The 11,980-nt window shown below is 34.8% G+C and overlaps 1 protein-coding gene across 1 annotated transcript in view; it reads right to left on the bottom strand.

Annotated features, from left to right (window-relative positions):
- The window catches only part of LOC123663968, a 116,843-nt gene extending 105,039 nt beyond the window's left edge, over nt 1–11,804 (bottom strand). Inside the window, exons 1-2 of the mRNA XM_045598605.1 lie at nt 11,739–11,804; nt 8,212–8,381 (exon numbers count right to left, since the gene is read on the bottom strand). Coding sequence (XP_045454561.1) covers nt 8,212–8,310 — 99 coding nt within the window. The 5' untranslated portion in view covers nt 8,311–8,381; nt 11,739–11,804. The remainder of the gene's footprint in view (nt 1–8,211; nt 8,382–11,738) is intronic.
- Between the last annotated feature and the right edge of the window lie 176 nt (nt 11,805–11,980).

The raw sequence follows: 11,980 nt of genomic DNA, 5'->3' as shown, positions 1-11,980 counted from the left end.
TGAGGGACTATTCAAATCAAAATATTTGCTTATTAATACTTCAATAGCAAAGTATATTTGTATATCTATTACGATTTTAAAACTAAAATGTCCCGTTGGATTGCGACACTTATAAGAACACAATGTGTATAAGTTGTTTCTGTCGCGAGCCCAACTTATGCCTTAATTACTATTTCATGTGTAAATGTCTATCTGTGTAAATTTTTAATTGGTTTTTGTAATTTTCTAATATATATAAACTCTAATTGTGTATTATTATAACTGTAAATTCACCTTAAATAAATAAATAAATAAAATAATATAAATAACTAATAAATAAAAACTTTCATCGAAAGTCAACAATTACCATTAATTAACTGACTTCGAAAAAGATTTAAGTTCTCAAATTTCAGAATAACTACTACACACATTAGTCGAAAGGTGGCGTTTATCATGGGTCTGTTTAAATTTGGTCAAGACCTGGCGAGTACCCTTTGAGTTATATCCAATAACGCGTATTTACTTTCTTTTTTGCCTACTTACGTTGTATTAGTGGTCAATGTAAGTTGTTTTTTTTTTCGTTTGCAAGCAAATATAATTATTATGCAAAGGCACACCTTTTCTTTTGAGAGTTTTTAATGTTAAGATAGGTATATGTTTAAGGAAAGGCATAAGTATACAATACAGCAGGCTCTATCTATACTAATATTATGAAGCTGAAAAGTTTGTTTTAACGCGCTAATCTCAGAGAATTTCTGGTTCGAATCGAAAACATATTTTTGGGTTAGATAGTCCACTTTACAAGGAATAAAGTCAAAACTCACACTGAAGTAGGGCTCAACAGGAAAGGGCTGGAGCAGCCCGACTGGGGTGGTACCTCGACCTTACAGAAGATCACAGCTAAATAAGTGCTTTCAAGCAGTGTTCCTGTTGGTTAGTAAGCAGAGCTCCTAAGGGGAATTGGGGATCGGGTCGGCAACGCGCTTCGATCCGTACGCTTGTTTGCCGACCTAGTTATATTTAAAAAAAAAAGGAAAAAAAAATTCTTTTAACACTATAACCTGTCAAAAGTCACTACTTCGCCAGCTTGTCCAATCAAATCGTTCTCAATGAATACGCTTACCAAACACAGTTTAGTTTGAATCGCTAATTACATCACAATATCACGTTTCTGTGTTGTAATTTTAAAGAAAATTAACTTATCGATAAATAAACACGTTTAACACATTTGTAATTACAAATATTTCTGTTTTTAATGTTTTAAATACGCAGATATAATTCTTAAATTAGTTATAGTATTGTTAACTGAGGTAGGGCACAGCAGGAATTTCCTGCTCAAAATATGGAGCAGCCCGACTGGGGTAGTACCTCGACCTTACAGAAGACCACAGCTAAATAATACTGTTCTCAAGCAGTATTGTGTTCCTGTTGGATTGGGGATTGGGTCGGCAACGCGCTTGCGATGCTTCTGGTGTTGTAGGCGTCTATAAGCTACGGTAATCGCTTACCATCAGGTGAGCCGTACGCTTGTTTGCCGACCTGGTGATATATATAAAAAAAAAGTTCATTTTGTAATATAAATTTTTTTTTATTTGCAGAAATATCGTATTAAGTGATCAAAATTGATGTTTAAAATGTCTGTTTGTAGTTGTTTTACTCTGTTTCTGATGCGTTTTGAGTATACAAATGTTATTTATCAACTCAGAAAAATAGGCGTATATTTTATATAAAATAAAAATATACAATTAAAACATTTTTACAATTATATGTATTATCAGACAATGTATTTATACATTGTGTGATATTTCAAATTTAGCGGTCGTTTTTTTTTTTTTTTTTTATTTACAAAATCACATCAAATATTTTTTCATGTAAATATAAAGAAAACATATTATATGTTCTGTCTCTACATTATTGATAAATGGCAACTCCGCTAGTCCCTGTACGTCTGACTACAATTTAAGTTGATATTTAATAAATGACTCATAAATAAGACACTCGATATATTTATCATTTCTGTCGCCCTTGGCGCGAGATTTTATAGCGAAAGGTATAAAAAATAATCGATCAATCTTATATCTATGCGAATAGAGTTGATATTCAAATTATGAAAATAAATGTCGAGATCTGTGGTACAAAAAAACGTTTATCGGAATTTGTATTCTATAACTTTTAATTTAAAGTTTATTTGATAAGTGAACCGCGATAGACTGATGTGTGTGTATGTGAACCGCGAGATGTGTGATTGGCAACATCCTTTCTTGTAAAAGAAATCGCTTATTGAATACTAATTGTTGCCTGCGGCGTTTTACATTACATTAGACGCATAATTGTGTTTCCTCGCAAACGAAAAAAAAAAAATCGACTTCAATTACATCAACCAGTAACAAAATGAAGGTAGACGAAAAAAATAGTCAAGTAAATACTCATTATTGGAGGTAACTCAAAAAGTATTCATCAGATCTCGATTAAATTTAAATATGATCACGTCACAAGCAGCAGCTTTCGATTAAGAAAAGAATGATCAAAATCGGTATCCACTGAAAAACGGTATGAGGCGGAGGACAGATGTCACATTACTCGTATGAATTTCAGATAAGTATATCGGTTATTTTGGTTGAAGTTTTAAGTAACTATACCATACGTCTGTATGACTCAGCGTGACGTTAAATAACCTATACAAGTCATTTCAGACGTAACAGCCACAAGCCAGTGCTCTGACCGCTGCGCTAACGCGTCGCCAAATAATATTTATTTATTTATTTAAACTTTATTACACAAGTCCAAAAAAAAACAACATAACAACACATCAAGATAACACGTTGCGCAAAAGGCGGACTTAAGGCCGTACAGCCTTATCTACCAGTCAACCTTAAGGCGTAAAAAAAATAGTAAAAGTAGTAGTAATATAAGCATAGTATAAAAAAATTAATATAAAAAGTTAGGTAAATTCCTCCCTTCAGCTTAATACAGTCCACTGTTGGACATGGGCCTCCACAAGTTACAAAATTGGAGTGAACTTATGTGTTTTGCCCATAGCCACCACGCTGGGCAGGAAGGTTAGTGACCGCAAGGCTGGCTTTGTCCCACCGACGACACTACTGCCCGTCTTCGGCCTGTGTATTTCAAAGCTAGCAGTTGGATGGTTACCTCGCCATCGGTCGGTTTTCTAAGTTCCAAGGTGGTAGTGGAACTGTGTTATTCCTAAGTCGCCTCTTACGACACCCACGGGAAGAGAGGCTATATTCTTTATACTGTAACCACGCAGCAAAAATTAAATCATAAGTATAAAAGGTTGAGCTAAAAATTAATGTATACAGCCAAACAACACTAGGCCGCTAGTATTTAAGATAACTAGACGCAGTAGTTATTATCATGAAGATCTAATAGTGATTTAGTCTCGATGACTGGTCTCGTGATAATGGTTGCTGCATAGTATCCGAAACGTCGGGCATCTAAAAAACTTAATAAACCGCGATAAAATCCGACAAAGTTGTTTCATTGGAATGTGTGAAATTCGCGTAAACATTAGAAAACCTGCTCCTTTTTTGTAAATCGGTTAAAAATAACACAAGAAAACCCGTCGAAGGCCATGCAATTACTTGTTTAAAACTAAAAAGTAACAATGGCGAAAGTAAAAGCAATTTAAAGTAATCTTTTACGCACCGACGATGACAGTAAAAAAAATTATAAAGTAAAAAATTTATTAGCATTTCTCGCGTTTCCTTAAAAATTTTACTATTAAAAATGTTGTTTCATGTTATTTTTGTTAATTTTATTGTAAGCTACTTTTCTTTAGATGATAAAATCGTAGTGAGATCTTAATAATGGTAATAATGTAAACAGAGTTTAAATGAGTTAGGGCACAGCAGGACATCCCGACCAGAAAAACGGTCAGGCTCAACCAGATCATGTATCTGGACCGGATCAGGATAGAATGAGGCACGCCAGATCCGGCAAGCTCTATCAGGACCAGGTCTGATCCAGACAAGGATAGCCTGATGTAAATATAATCAAGTATGGTAAGGCATACTGGATCAGGACCCGGTCCGGTCCAGGTAGGATAGCCTTATGTAAAATATAATCAAGTATGGTAAGGCATACTGGATCAGGACCCGGTCCGGTCCAGATCAGGATAGCCTGATGTAAAATATAATCAAGTATAGTAAGGCATACTGGATCCAGATCAGGATAGCCTGAAAGAAATTACGCCAACTGAGCCTGAATCGCGCTATTAATGTTTTTAAGCGCACTTAGTATATATACATACTTATCAGGACAGTCTAGCAGGGAGTCCATTTCTACACAGTGGAGCAGTCGTAAGTAATTATTCTTTATTCAGTCCTTAACAACAAGTAGGTCCTTTCATATTCTATGCCTAAAAATTATTCGGAAAAAATCGTCATTTTTTATTATTTTTTGTTTTATACAATGATAGGCTTGCGTTTGACCATTTTTTATCCTGATGACAAGTGAAAATGCAGTCTATGATGGCGCACGCTTACCTAGAAGTATTCTATTCACTCGCTACTTAAAGATCCTCATGTTAAAGTTTTACGGAAACATAGGCTGGTAGAGAGTTCTATTCTTTGTCCGTAAGAATTAAGAATGTACTAGCGATAAAATCGTCTTTTGTACATATCGATACTACAAAACAAATTATTATTATTAGTTTTTGGTATAAAATATAAAATAATATTATTACCAATAAGAACACACCTGTTTGTACAATAAACATCTCAAATATTTCAAGGTTATTAATACACGAGCAAGGAACACTTAAAAATACAAAGACGCTGTTCTCGTGTGTGAACGAGCTTTGTTTATTTACATCACAATATTTTAGAAGAAAAATAATTCTATTATTTAAACAGCACTGTTTCCGTGTTTTTGTTCTGAAAATGAAACAATTAATAACTAAATAGGAAGACAAAGACGCTTGCGATATCTATTTTTTTTTCTATTTTATTTTCAAATTTCGAAAACTTACAACTTTAGAATTACATTAAAAAAAAATACGGCCAATTACAAGTTTTGACAGCTAGTATTAATGGATATATGGATTATGTTATCATGGTTATATTTCGAGCAAAACAACAATATAATAAAAATAAGTTAGATCGAAAAATATGCAACTAATTCTATACAAAATCCAAGAACACACCACTCTTTTTATATTGCAGAAACAACGGACAGTAAAAATTATTTTCTCTCACATACCTATTAAATTTGCAATAAATCGCGGGGTAAATATCGTATAAATCCTAATACAAATTACATAAATTAATCAAATAAGCGATACATTGCTAAATAGATCGTGACCATCTGTAAGCGGTGTCGTGATCGAACTCGACCGCTGACGCTTACGAACGCTGTTTTGTAACGTTAACAATAGCGTGAAAGTGGTAGGTGGTCACCACACGTGTTTAATTGAATCGGTCAATTGCTACAGGGATTAGTAAAGGTATGACTTTGGAATAGAATTTGGATTATTTTGGAATGTGCTGGAGTTCAGAACGTAAACAAAAGCAATGTATTGTTACGTATGTATGTTATTATTATATTTGTATGACCGGATCCAACGCTCGATGTAAGTGGAGATCGAACCCAAAGTTAATCAATAATTCAATCAGTGAATCACTGCGCCAACAGAATAGTTATAAATAGCTTATGTCATTATGTATGTATATTATTATTCAGGCGAATGCTACAAATTCATGCAAATATGAGACGAAAACTTGAAAAAAAACGTAAGTGTGAATATTCGTAATGATTCGCTAATAACCTACTTAGCATATAAATCGAACGGCATGAATTTACTTGTTTAAGCTTATCTGATTATGACTATTTATTACTTATTTATTTATTTGTATGTTACTTTAATTTTTTCTATCGCATATTTTCATATCACAGCTGTAACCTAACCGACGCGTTAGCGTAGCGGTCATGGCTGTTACGCTGGCGTTGACGTAATCGATCCACGCTCATGGGAAAAATTTGTATTAGCCATACAGATGTTTGCCGGTGGTCCAGGAGTTTGTGCTTAGGTATCGTGCGTATCATCGAGTTTGGGGTGTTTATGTTAAAACAAAGGTAGACTTAAGCTTTGGTGGTGGTCTGGGTGTTTGTCCTCCTTGTGGATCTCCCCAATATGCCTCGGAGAGCATGTTAAGCTGTCGGTCCCGATTGTTATCGTGTACACCTGATAGCGATCGTTACTCATAGTAGGGAATATATCCGACCCGCATTAGACCAGCGTGGTGGATTAAGCTCTGATCCTTCTCCTACATGGGGATAGAGGCCTATCCCCAGCTGTGGGATATTACAGGCCGAAGCGTAGACTTAAGCTTAAAATGATATTTGGTAAAATAAAATTTTACTCATACTTCAAACAAAATAGTGATACTTCAAGTAAATTTTGAATTTAAGACGATATTCAGACTAACGATCAAAATGTTCACAAGATTAGCACCGATATTGTTTTGTTAAGAATAAATCAAGCAGAGGTGACGCCATAGTTACGCTAACATTGATGCGATGTTTACGATGACTAAGTACTTATTTTTAATTCTTATCTATCAACTAGCTGTGCCCGCGGCTTCGCCCGCGTTGAAATCAGTGTGACACAAAGTTTTTCCGGCAAACTTCCAGTGAAACTCTCATCATAATCGGCTTAGCCGTTCCATAAGCCTTCCTCTTGAAGCCCTCTCTCCATTGGTGAAACCGCATAAAAATCCGTTCAGTAGATTTTGAGGGAATCGATCACATACACTTTTGGGGACTTTGTTTTATAATGCCTGTTACTACTACTGTTACCCGCGACTAAGTTCGCATAGTTATGAAGATATGTACTATTAAGATTTTTAACGCAAATTATTTTTTTAAATAACCTATCATGCGAACTTATAGCTGCTGTATACGTTTCATACAAACTATCATCCCCAATTAAACCCCCTTAGCGGTGGAATATCACAAAATCCGTTCTTAGCGGAAGTCTACTAACTATAATCTACCCCCCCCCCCCCTGCCAAATTTCATCTTTGTCCATCCTGGGTGGATGGGACCATCCAGCGGTTTTTGAGTTCTCGTGATGAGTGAGTCAGCGACCTTTCTCTTTTATATATATAGATCACGATGCATTATTTGGACAACTCCTCACCATCTATAGAGCATACATTGTAAATTTCAAGTCTCTTACTTCAAAAATATAGGACTTTTATACAAACTTCCAACCCGCGTTTTATCCCCTTAGGGGTCAAGTTTCGTAAAATCCGTTCTTAGCGAATGTCTAAGCACTATAAGGAACCTACCTGCCAAATTTCAAGTTTATAGCTGTTATAGTTTCGGAGATTTTGTGATGAGTGAGTCAACCTACCAACCCCGTTTTAACCCCAAAAGAGGGTTGATTTCTAACGATACATTATTTGAACGCCTCCTCACCATCTATAGAGCATACATTTTAAATTTCAAATCTCTTACTTCAAAAACATGGGACTCTCATACAAACTTCCAACCCCTATTTTACCCCCTTAGGGGTTGAGTTTCGTAAAATTCGTTCTTAGCGGATGTCTACATCCTATAAGGAGCCTACCTGCCAAATTTCAAGTTTGTAGGTGTTATAGTTTCGGAGATTTCGTGATGAATGACCTTTCGCTTTTATATATATTATAGATAAGGGGCAATGTGATTGTATTTAACTGTAGCTATAACGACTTTTTGCGGATTTTTAAACTAGGCGGAATAAAAAAGTGTAAAGGCTGAATTAGATTTGTTATAAACAAGAAATGAGAGAGCGCTAAGTCCCCTTACGCGAATTTCTAAGGGAAACAAAGACTATATAACAAATCGTAACTTATGTGCCGGATAAACTTTATCCACGACCGATAAAACTGGCCCTAAATATATTCCCTTGTGTAGTGTTATATTTTTTTTATAGCGCTATGAGATGATAATCGATTACCGTAGCTTATAGACGCCTGCAACACCATTAGCATCGCAAGCGCGTTGCCGACCCTATCCCGACTGTACTCACGAGTTCTGAACACCACTGGGACCTTACTCACCACAGGAACTCAACACTACTTGAAATCAATATTATTTAGCTGTGATCTGTAATTCTGTAAGGTCGAGGTACGTCACCAATCGGGCTGCTCCAGACTTTGAGCAAGATAATTGCCTGCTGTGGACTATCTCACGTATATTGATGGTGATTCATGACATGTAGATACATACCGCTTTAGAATACCCGCTGCCCGCACTGCCATCAGAGGAGTTACTGAGCCTGCGCTCGCTGGGCGCGGGTGGAGACCACGTTGTACCGTCCGACGGCATGCTGGCTCACATCACTGTACCACTGTCACACTGCACTTCACTGACCGTCCTTACTGTTCATTGTGTGCTACCTGCAAAGAGAAATAATATTAAAATTAATTCACAACTATATTATAGGTTATATTCGAATATTAGCGACCTCTGTAAGATCATATTTTTTACACTAAGTAATCGCCAATATATCAAATAATAAACCCTTCTCCCAAACACGCTGCTTCTTATGGTACAAGTATTATTCCGATCGGTTCAGTAGTTTTCGCAGTATAACCGGATAAAAAACCGGGTCTTCATTTATTTGTATGGAAAATATATTACATTATATTCGAATATGAGCCCAGTTGCATTATTTTTAAGACTTTAACTAACAAGAAAAATCTGAATATCTCGCAAGAAAAGTCTACGATATTGTACGTTATTGCACAGCGTGATGTTTAACTTTCGATTAATTGTTTTAAATATGTATAGTTAGTTACTAGATATGCCCGCGACTTCGCGTGGAATCCAACAAAATAATTATTGTTTAGTTCGCAGTTATAAAATTTAATTCAAAAACAAATCTAAAATGAAAGTAGCCAAGTTACTCCTTATTACATCAGTCAGCCCGTGAAGTCTCGTCAAAATCGTTCGAGTCATTTCAGAGATTAGCCGGAACCAACAGACAGACATATGAATTTAGTAAAAAGCGGTTATTTTAATATTACAAACAGACACTCCAATTTTATTTATTTGTATAGATTGCAAAAGTTAGATCAGATTTTCTTTCATTCATAACATAATATAAGACGTAAATAACCAAAAAATTTCGCATCGGAGTTATATAAAAATATTAAATAAGTTTAAGAAGTTTTTACTACGCCCACTTTCTATTACGCCTACATGAATAAAGAAATTTTATATTTTATGTAATTTTTAAGAATATTTAATGGAAACGGTAATGTAACTTTCATGTGAAAGTATACTTTTTACTAGGCAAGGTATTTAAAATACATAAGCGAATAACGTACAAAAGATGTGTGGTTACAACTTCCCGTGGATGTCGAACTTACAAAGCCGACCGATGGAGGGATAACCATCCAACTGCTGGCTTTGAAATACACAGGTCGAAGACGGGCAGAAGCGTCTTGGGTGCGACAAAGCCAGCCCTGCGGTCACCAACCCGCCTGCCCACCGTGATGACTATGGGCAAAACATGAGTTCGCGCCATAATGTCTGGCGGGAACTTTGGGAGGCCTATGTCCAGCAATGGACTGCGATGGGCTGAAGTGATGTGTGAGTGAGTACAAAAGATGGCAGTAAGACCAAATTGACCAAATTCAGAAACTTTGTGAAATTCAGCTAGAAATGACAACCATTGTTTAAAATGGGCTCATTGTGACTTCGGGTACGAGTAAAGTCGTCGGATATTTGTATTTGCACAATTTGTTTGTCTGTCCTTGTGATTCCCCGTCCACCGGCACTCACCACTCAAGTGTCACTCACCACTATCGCACCCAATTGTTATCAAAAGTACTTGAAATGTTATCTTTGATATCAGCTGTATAGGTATGATTTTTATTGCTTGTATATAGATAAGGCCAGCCGCCTGGTTTTACTCGCGATAAGTTTTTTATTTTGAGTTTAAGTGTCACTAGATGTTTATTCTATAACTTTTCGTAACAAAAATGTTTTCTCAAATATTCCAAAAAAAAACAGAAAATTAGCAAAATTAAGCAACAATAAATTTAAAAAAGAATAAAAACCTCTCACATATATAATTTATCAACAAAATGCAACGGAATTGCTAAATTATCACTCGATAATTGCTACTTAACACAGCTTTGCATATTATAAATATATTTTACATACAGAATACCTATAAAGTGTTTCATATCGGTTACTGATTTATTACTGAGTTAACTTAGGATAATTTTTATCTGACAGAAAATAAATAAAATTACCTTCAAAATTCATGGAAATATTTTGGTTAAGCAGTTTTATATTTCAACGCCATTATCTCACCAAGGTTTGTTTGATATCACAACATTCTCTGGTTTTACAGAAATTAACACGTTACTTGAACTCATTAACTAAAATATATTTATATAAAACTTGAGTCACTGTGTCTATCTGAATGATAAAAAATATTCAATGAGAATTACTTGTTGTATTCTAACGAAATACCAGTTTTAATTAGGTATATATTAATTACTATCAATTATTATCAACATAGGTACCTAATTATAATAAATTTGAATTTGACCTTACACAAACCGACAATACAAAAAAACGAGTTTGCTTTAGACCACAAGAGTGAAGTAAAACTTCTAGAGCTCCACCAAAATTATATCCTTTTCCCCCTTTCAACTTTCGTTCGCCTCGCCCGATCTCACTTTTCGTAACGCTCCCATCGCGGATTCACCAGTTTAGTCCCGTCAAGCGTTCATATAGAAGTTTGACTTCAAAACTATTTGAAAAAAATCTCTGATCGACTGGTATTTAAAAATTTCCAAAAAAAAACAACACAATTTTTGAATTAAATCACGATTTACATAAATAGTTCACGCTTTAAAAAATCAAGACAATTATTTTGATACTCAAAAAAAAAACAAGATTTTTTTTTAGTTTTCATAGGTGTATGTTTTATAGGTTTGTTTATTTGTGCGTGTGAAGTCACGGGCACTAGTTAGTAGTTACACATACGATGGGTTAACGTTACAAAACCCCGACACGCGCATCGTAAAAGTTATTACTCTTATAATGTATAGGAAGTTACAACTTGAATAGTTTTATGCAATGCACGTTACATAAACAATTGCTCGAGATTCATAAACAAACAAAAAAATTCTATGTAAAACTTAACATCGTCGTAACTAATGACTTTTTTTAAGAAATAATTGATTACAATCATTAAAATGTCGAATTAGAAATTTTATTTAAATGCTTATTTGATGATAATTTGAAATTGGAATTAGTGTTCGATTTTAAATTTTAATTAACCTGTCAATTTATTACTTAAAAAAAGACATTTAAATTCCTATTTTTAGTGACGAGTTGGGAATGAAAAGTTTTCATATCTATCTTTTTATAATGTGAAGATAGATAAAAATATTCTAGACCGTTAGATAAGATTCCGTGTTATCTATTATACGGACGTGTAATTCGGGTACTTATTGCTGTTGTGAAATTTAGAATATTACGATTCTTTTATCGAGACTGATATTATCTTTTATCTACGAATTATTATATTTTAATATTGACATATTTTAATACAAACACATTTCACAAATGTAATCCTATTTAAAAACACTTATTCATTTACTTTCAGTTATTTGATAGTTTAATTCAACACAAGCCCACGTACAACCAAAACGCGACAAGTCTCAAGATGAGCGTTTCAGCGTTAAACTTTTTCTAAAGATACAATAACAAGAAAGTATAATATTACAGACCAAGATATCGGAAATGACATCCGCGTTGGACACTGACACATGAACACGACACTGGGTTATGCAACACAATCTCAAGTAAAAACTTTAATTACGAACAAAAAGGTTCAGCGCACGGTGACGCTATCTCTTGATAGTCGTACGTCCGCTCCACAACGGTTCGCGATCTACACTGGCGCTCGATTGAGATCGATAGCGTAGTTTTTTTTTTTACTTGTCTTGAAGAGCGAACTTTTGTTTATTAT

This window comes from Melitaea cinxia, chromosome 21 (assembly GCF_905220565.1).
Source record: "Melitaea cinxia chromosome 21, ilMelCinx1.1, whole genome shotgun sequence".
Taxonomy (NCBI): Eukaryota; Metazoa; Arthropoda; class Insecta; order Lepidoptera; family Nymphalidae; genus Melitaea; species Melitaea cinxia.
This window is presented reverse-complemented; position numbering and strand designations above follow the sequence as displayed.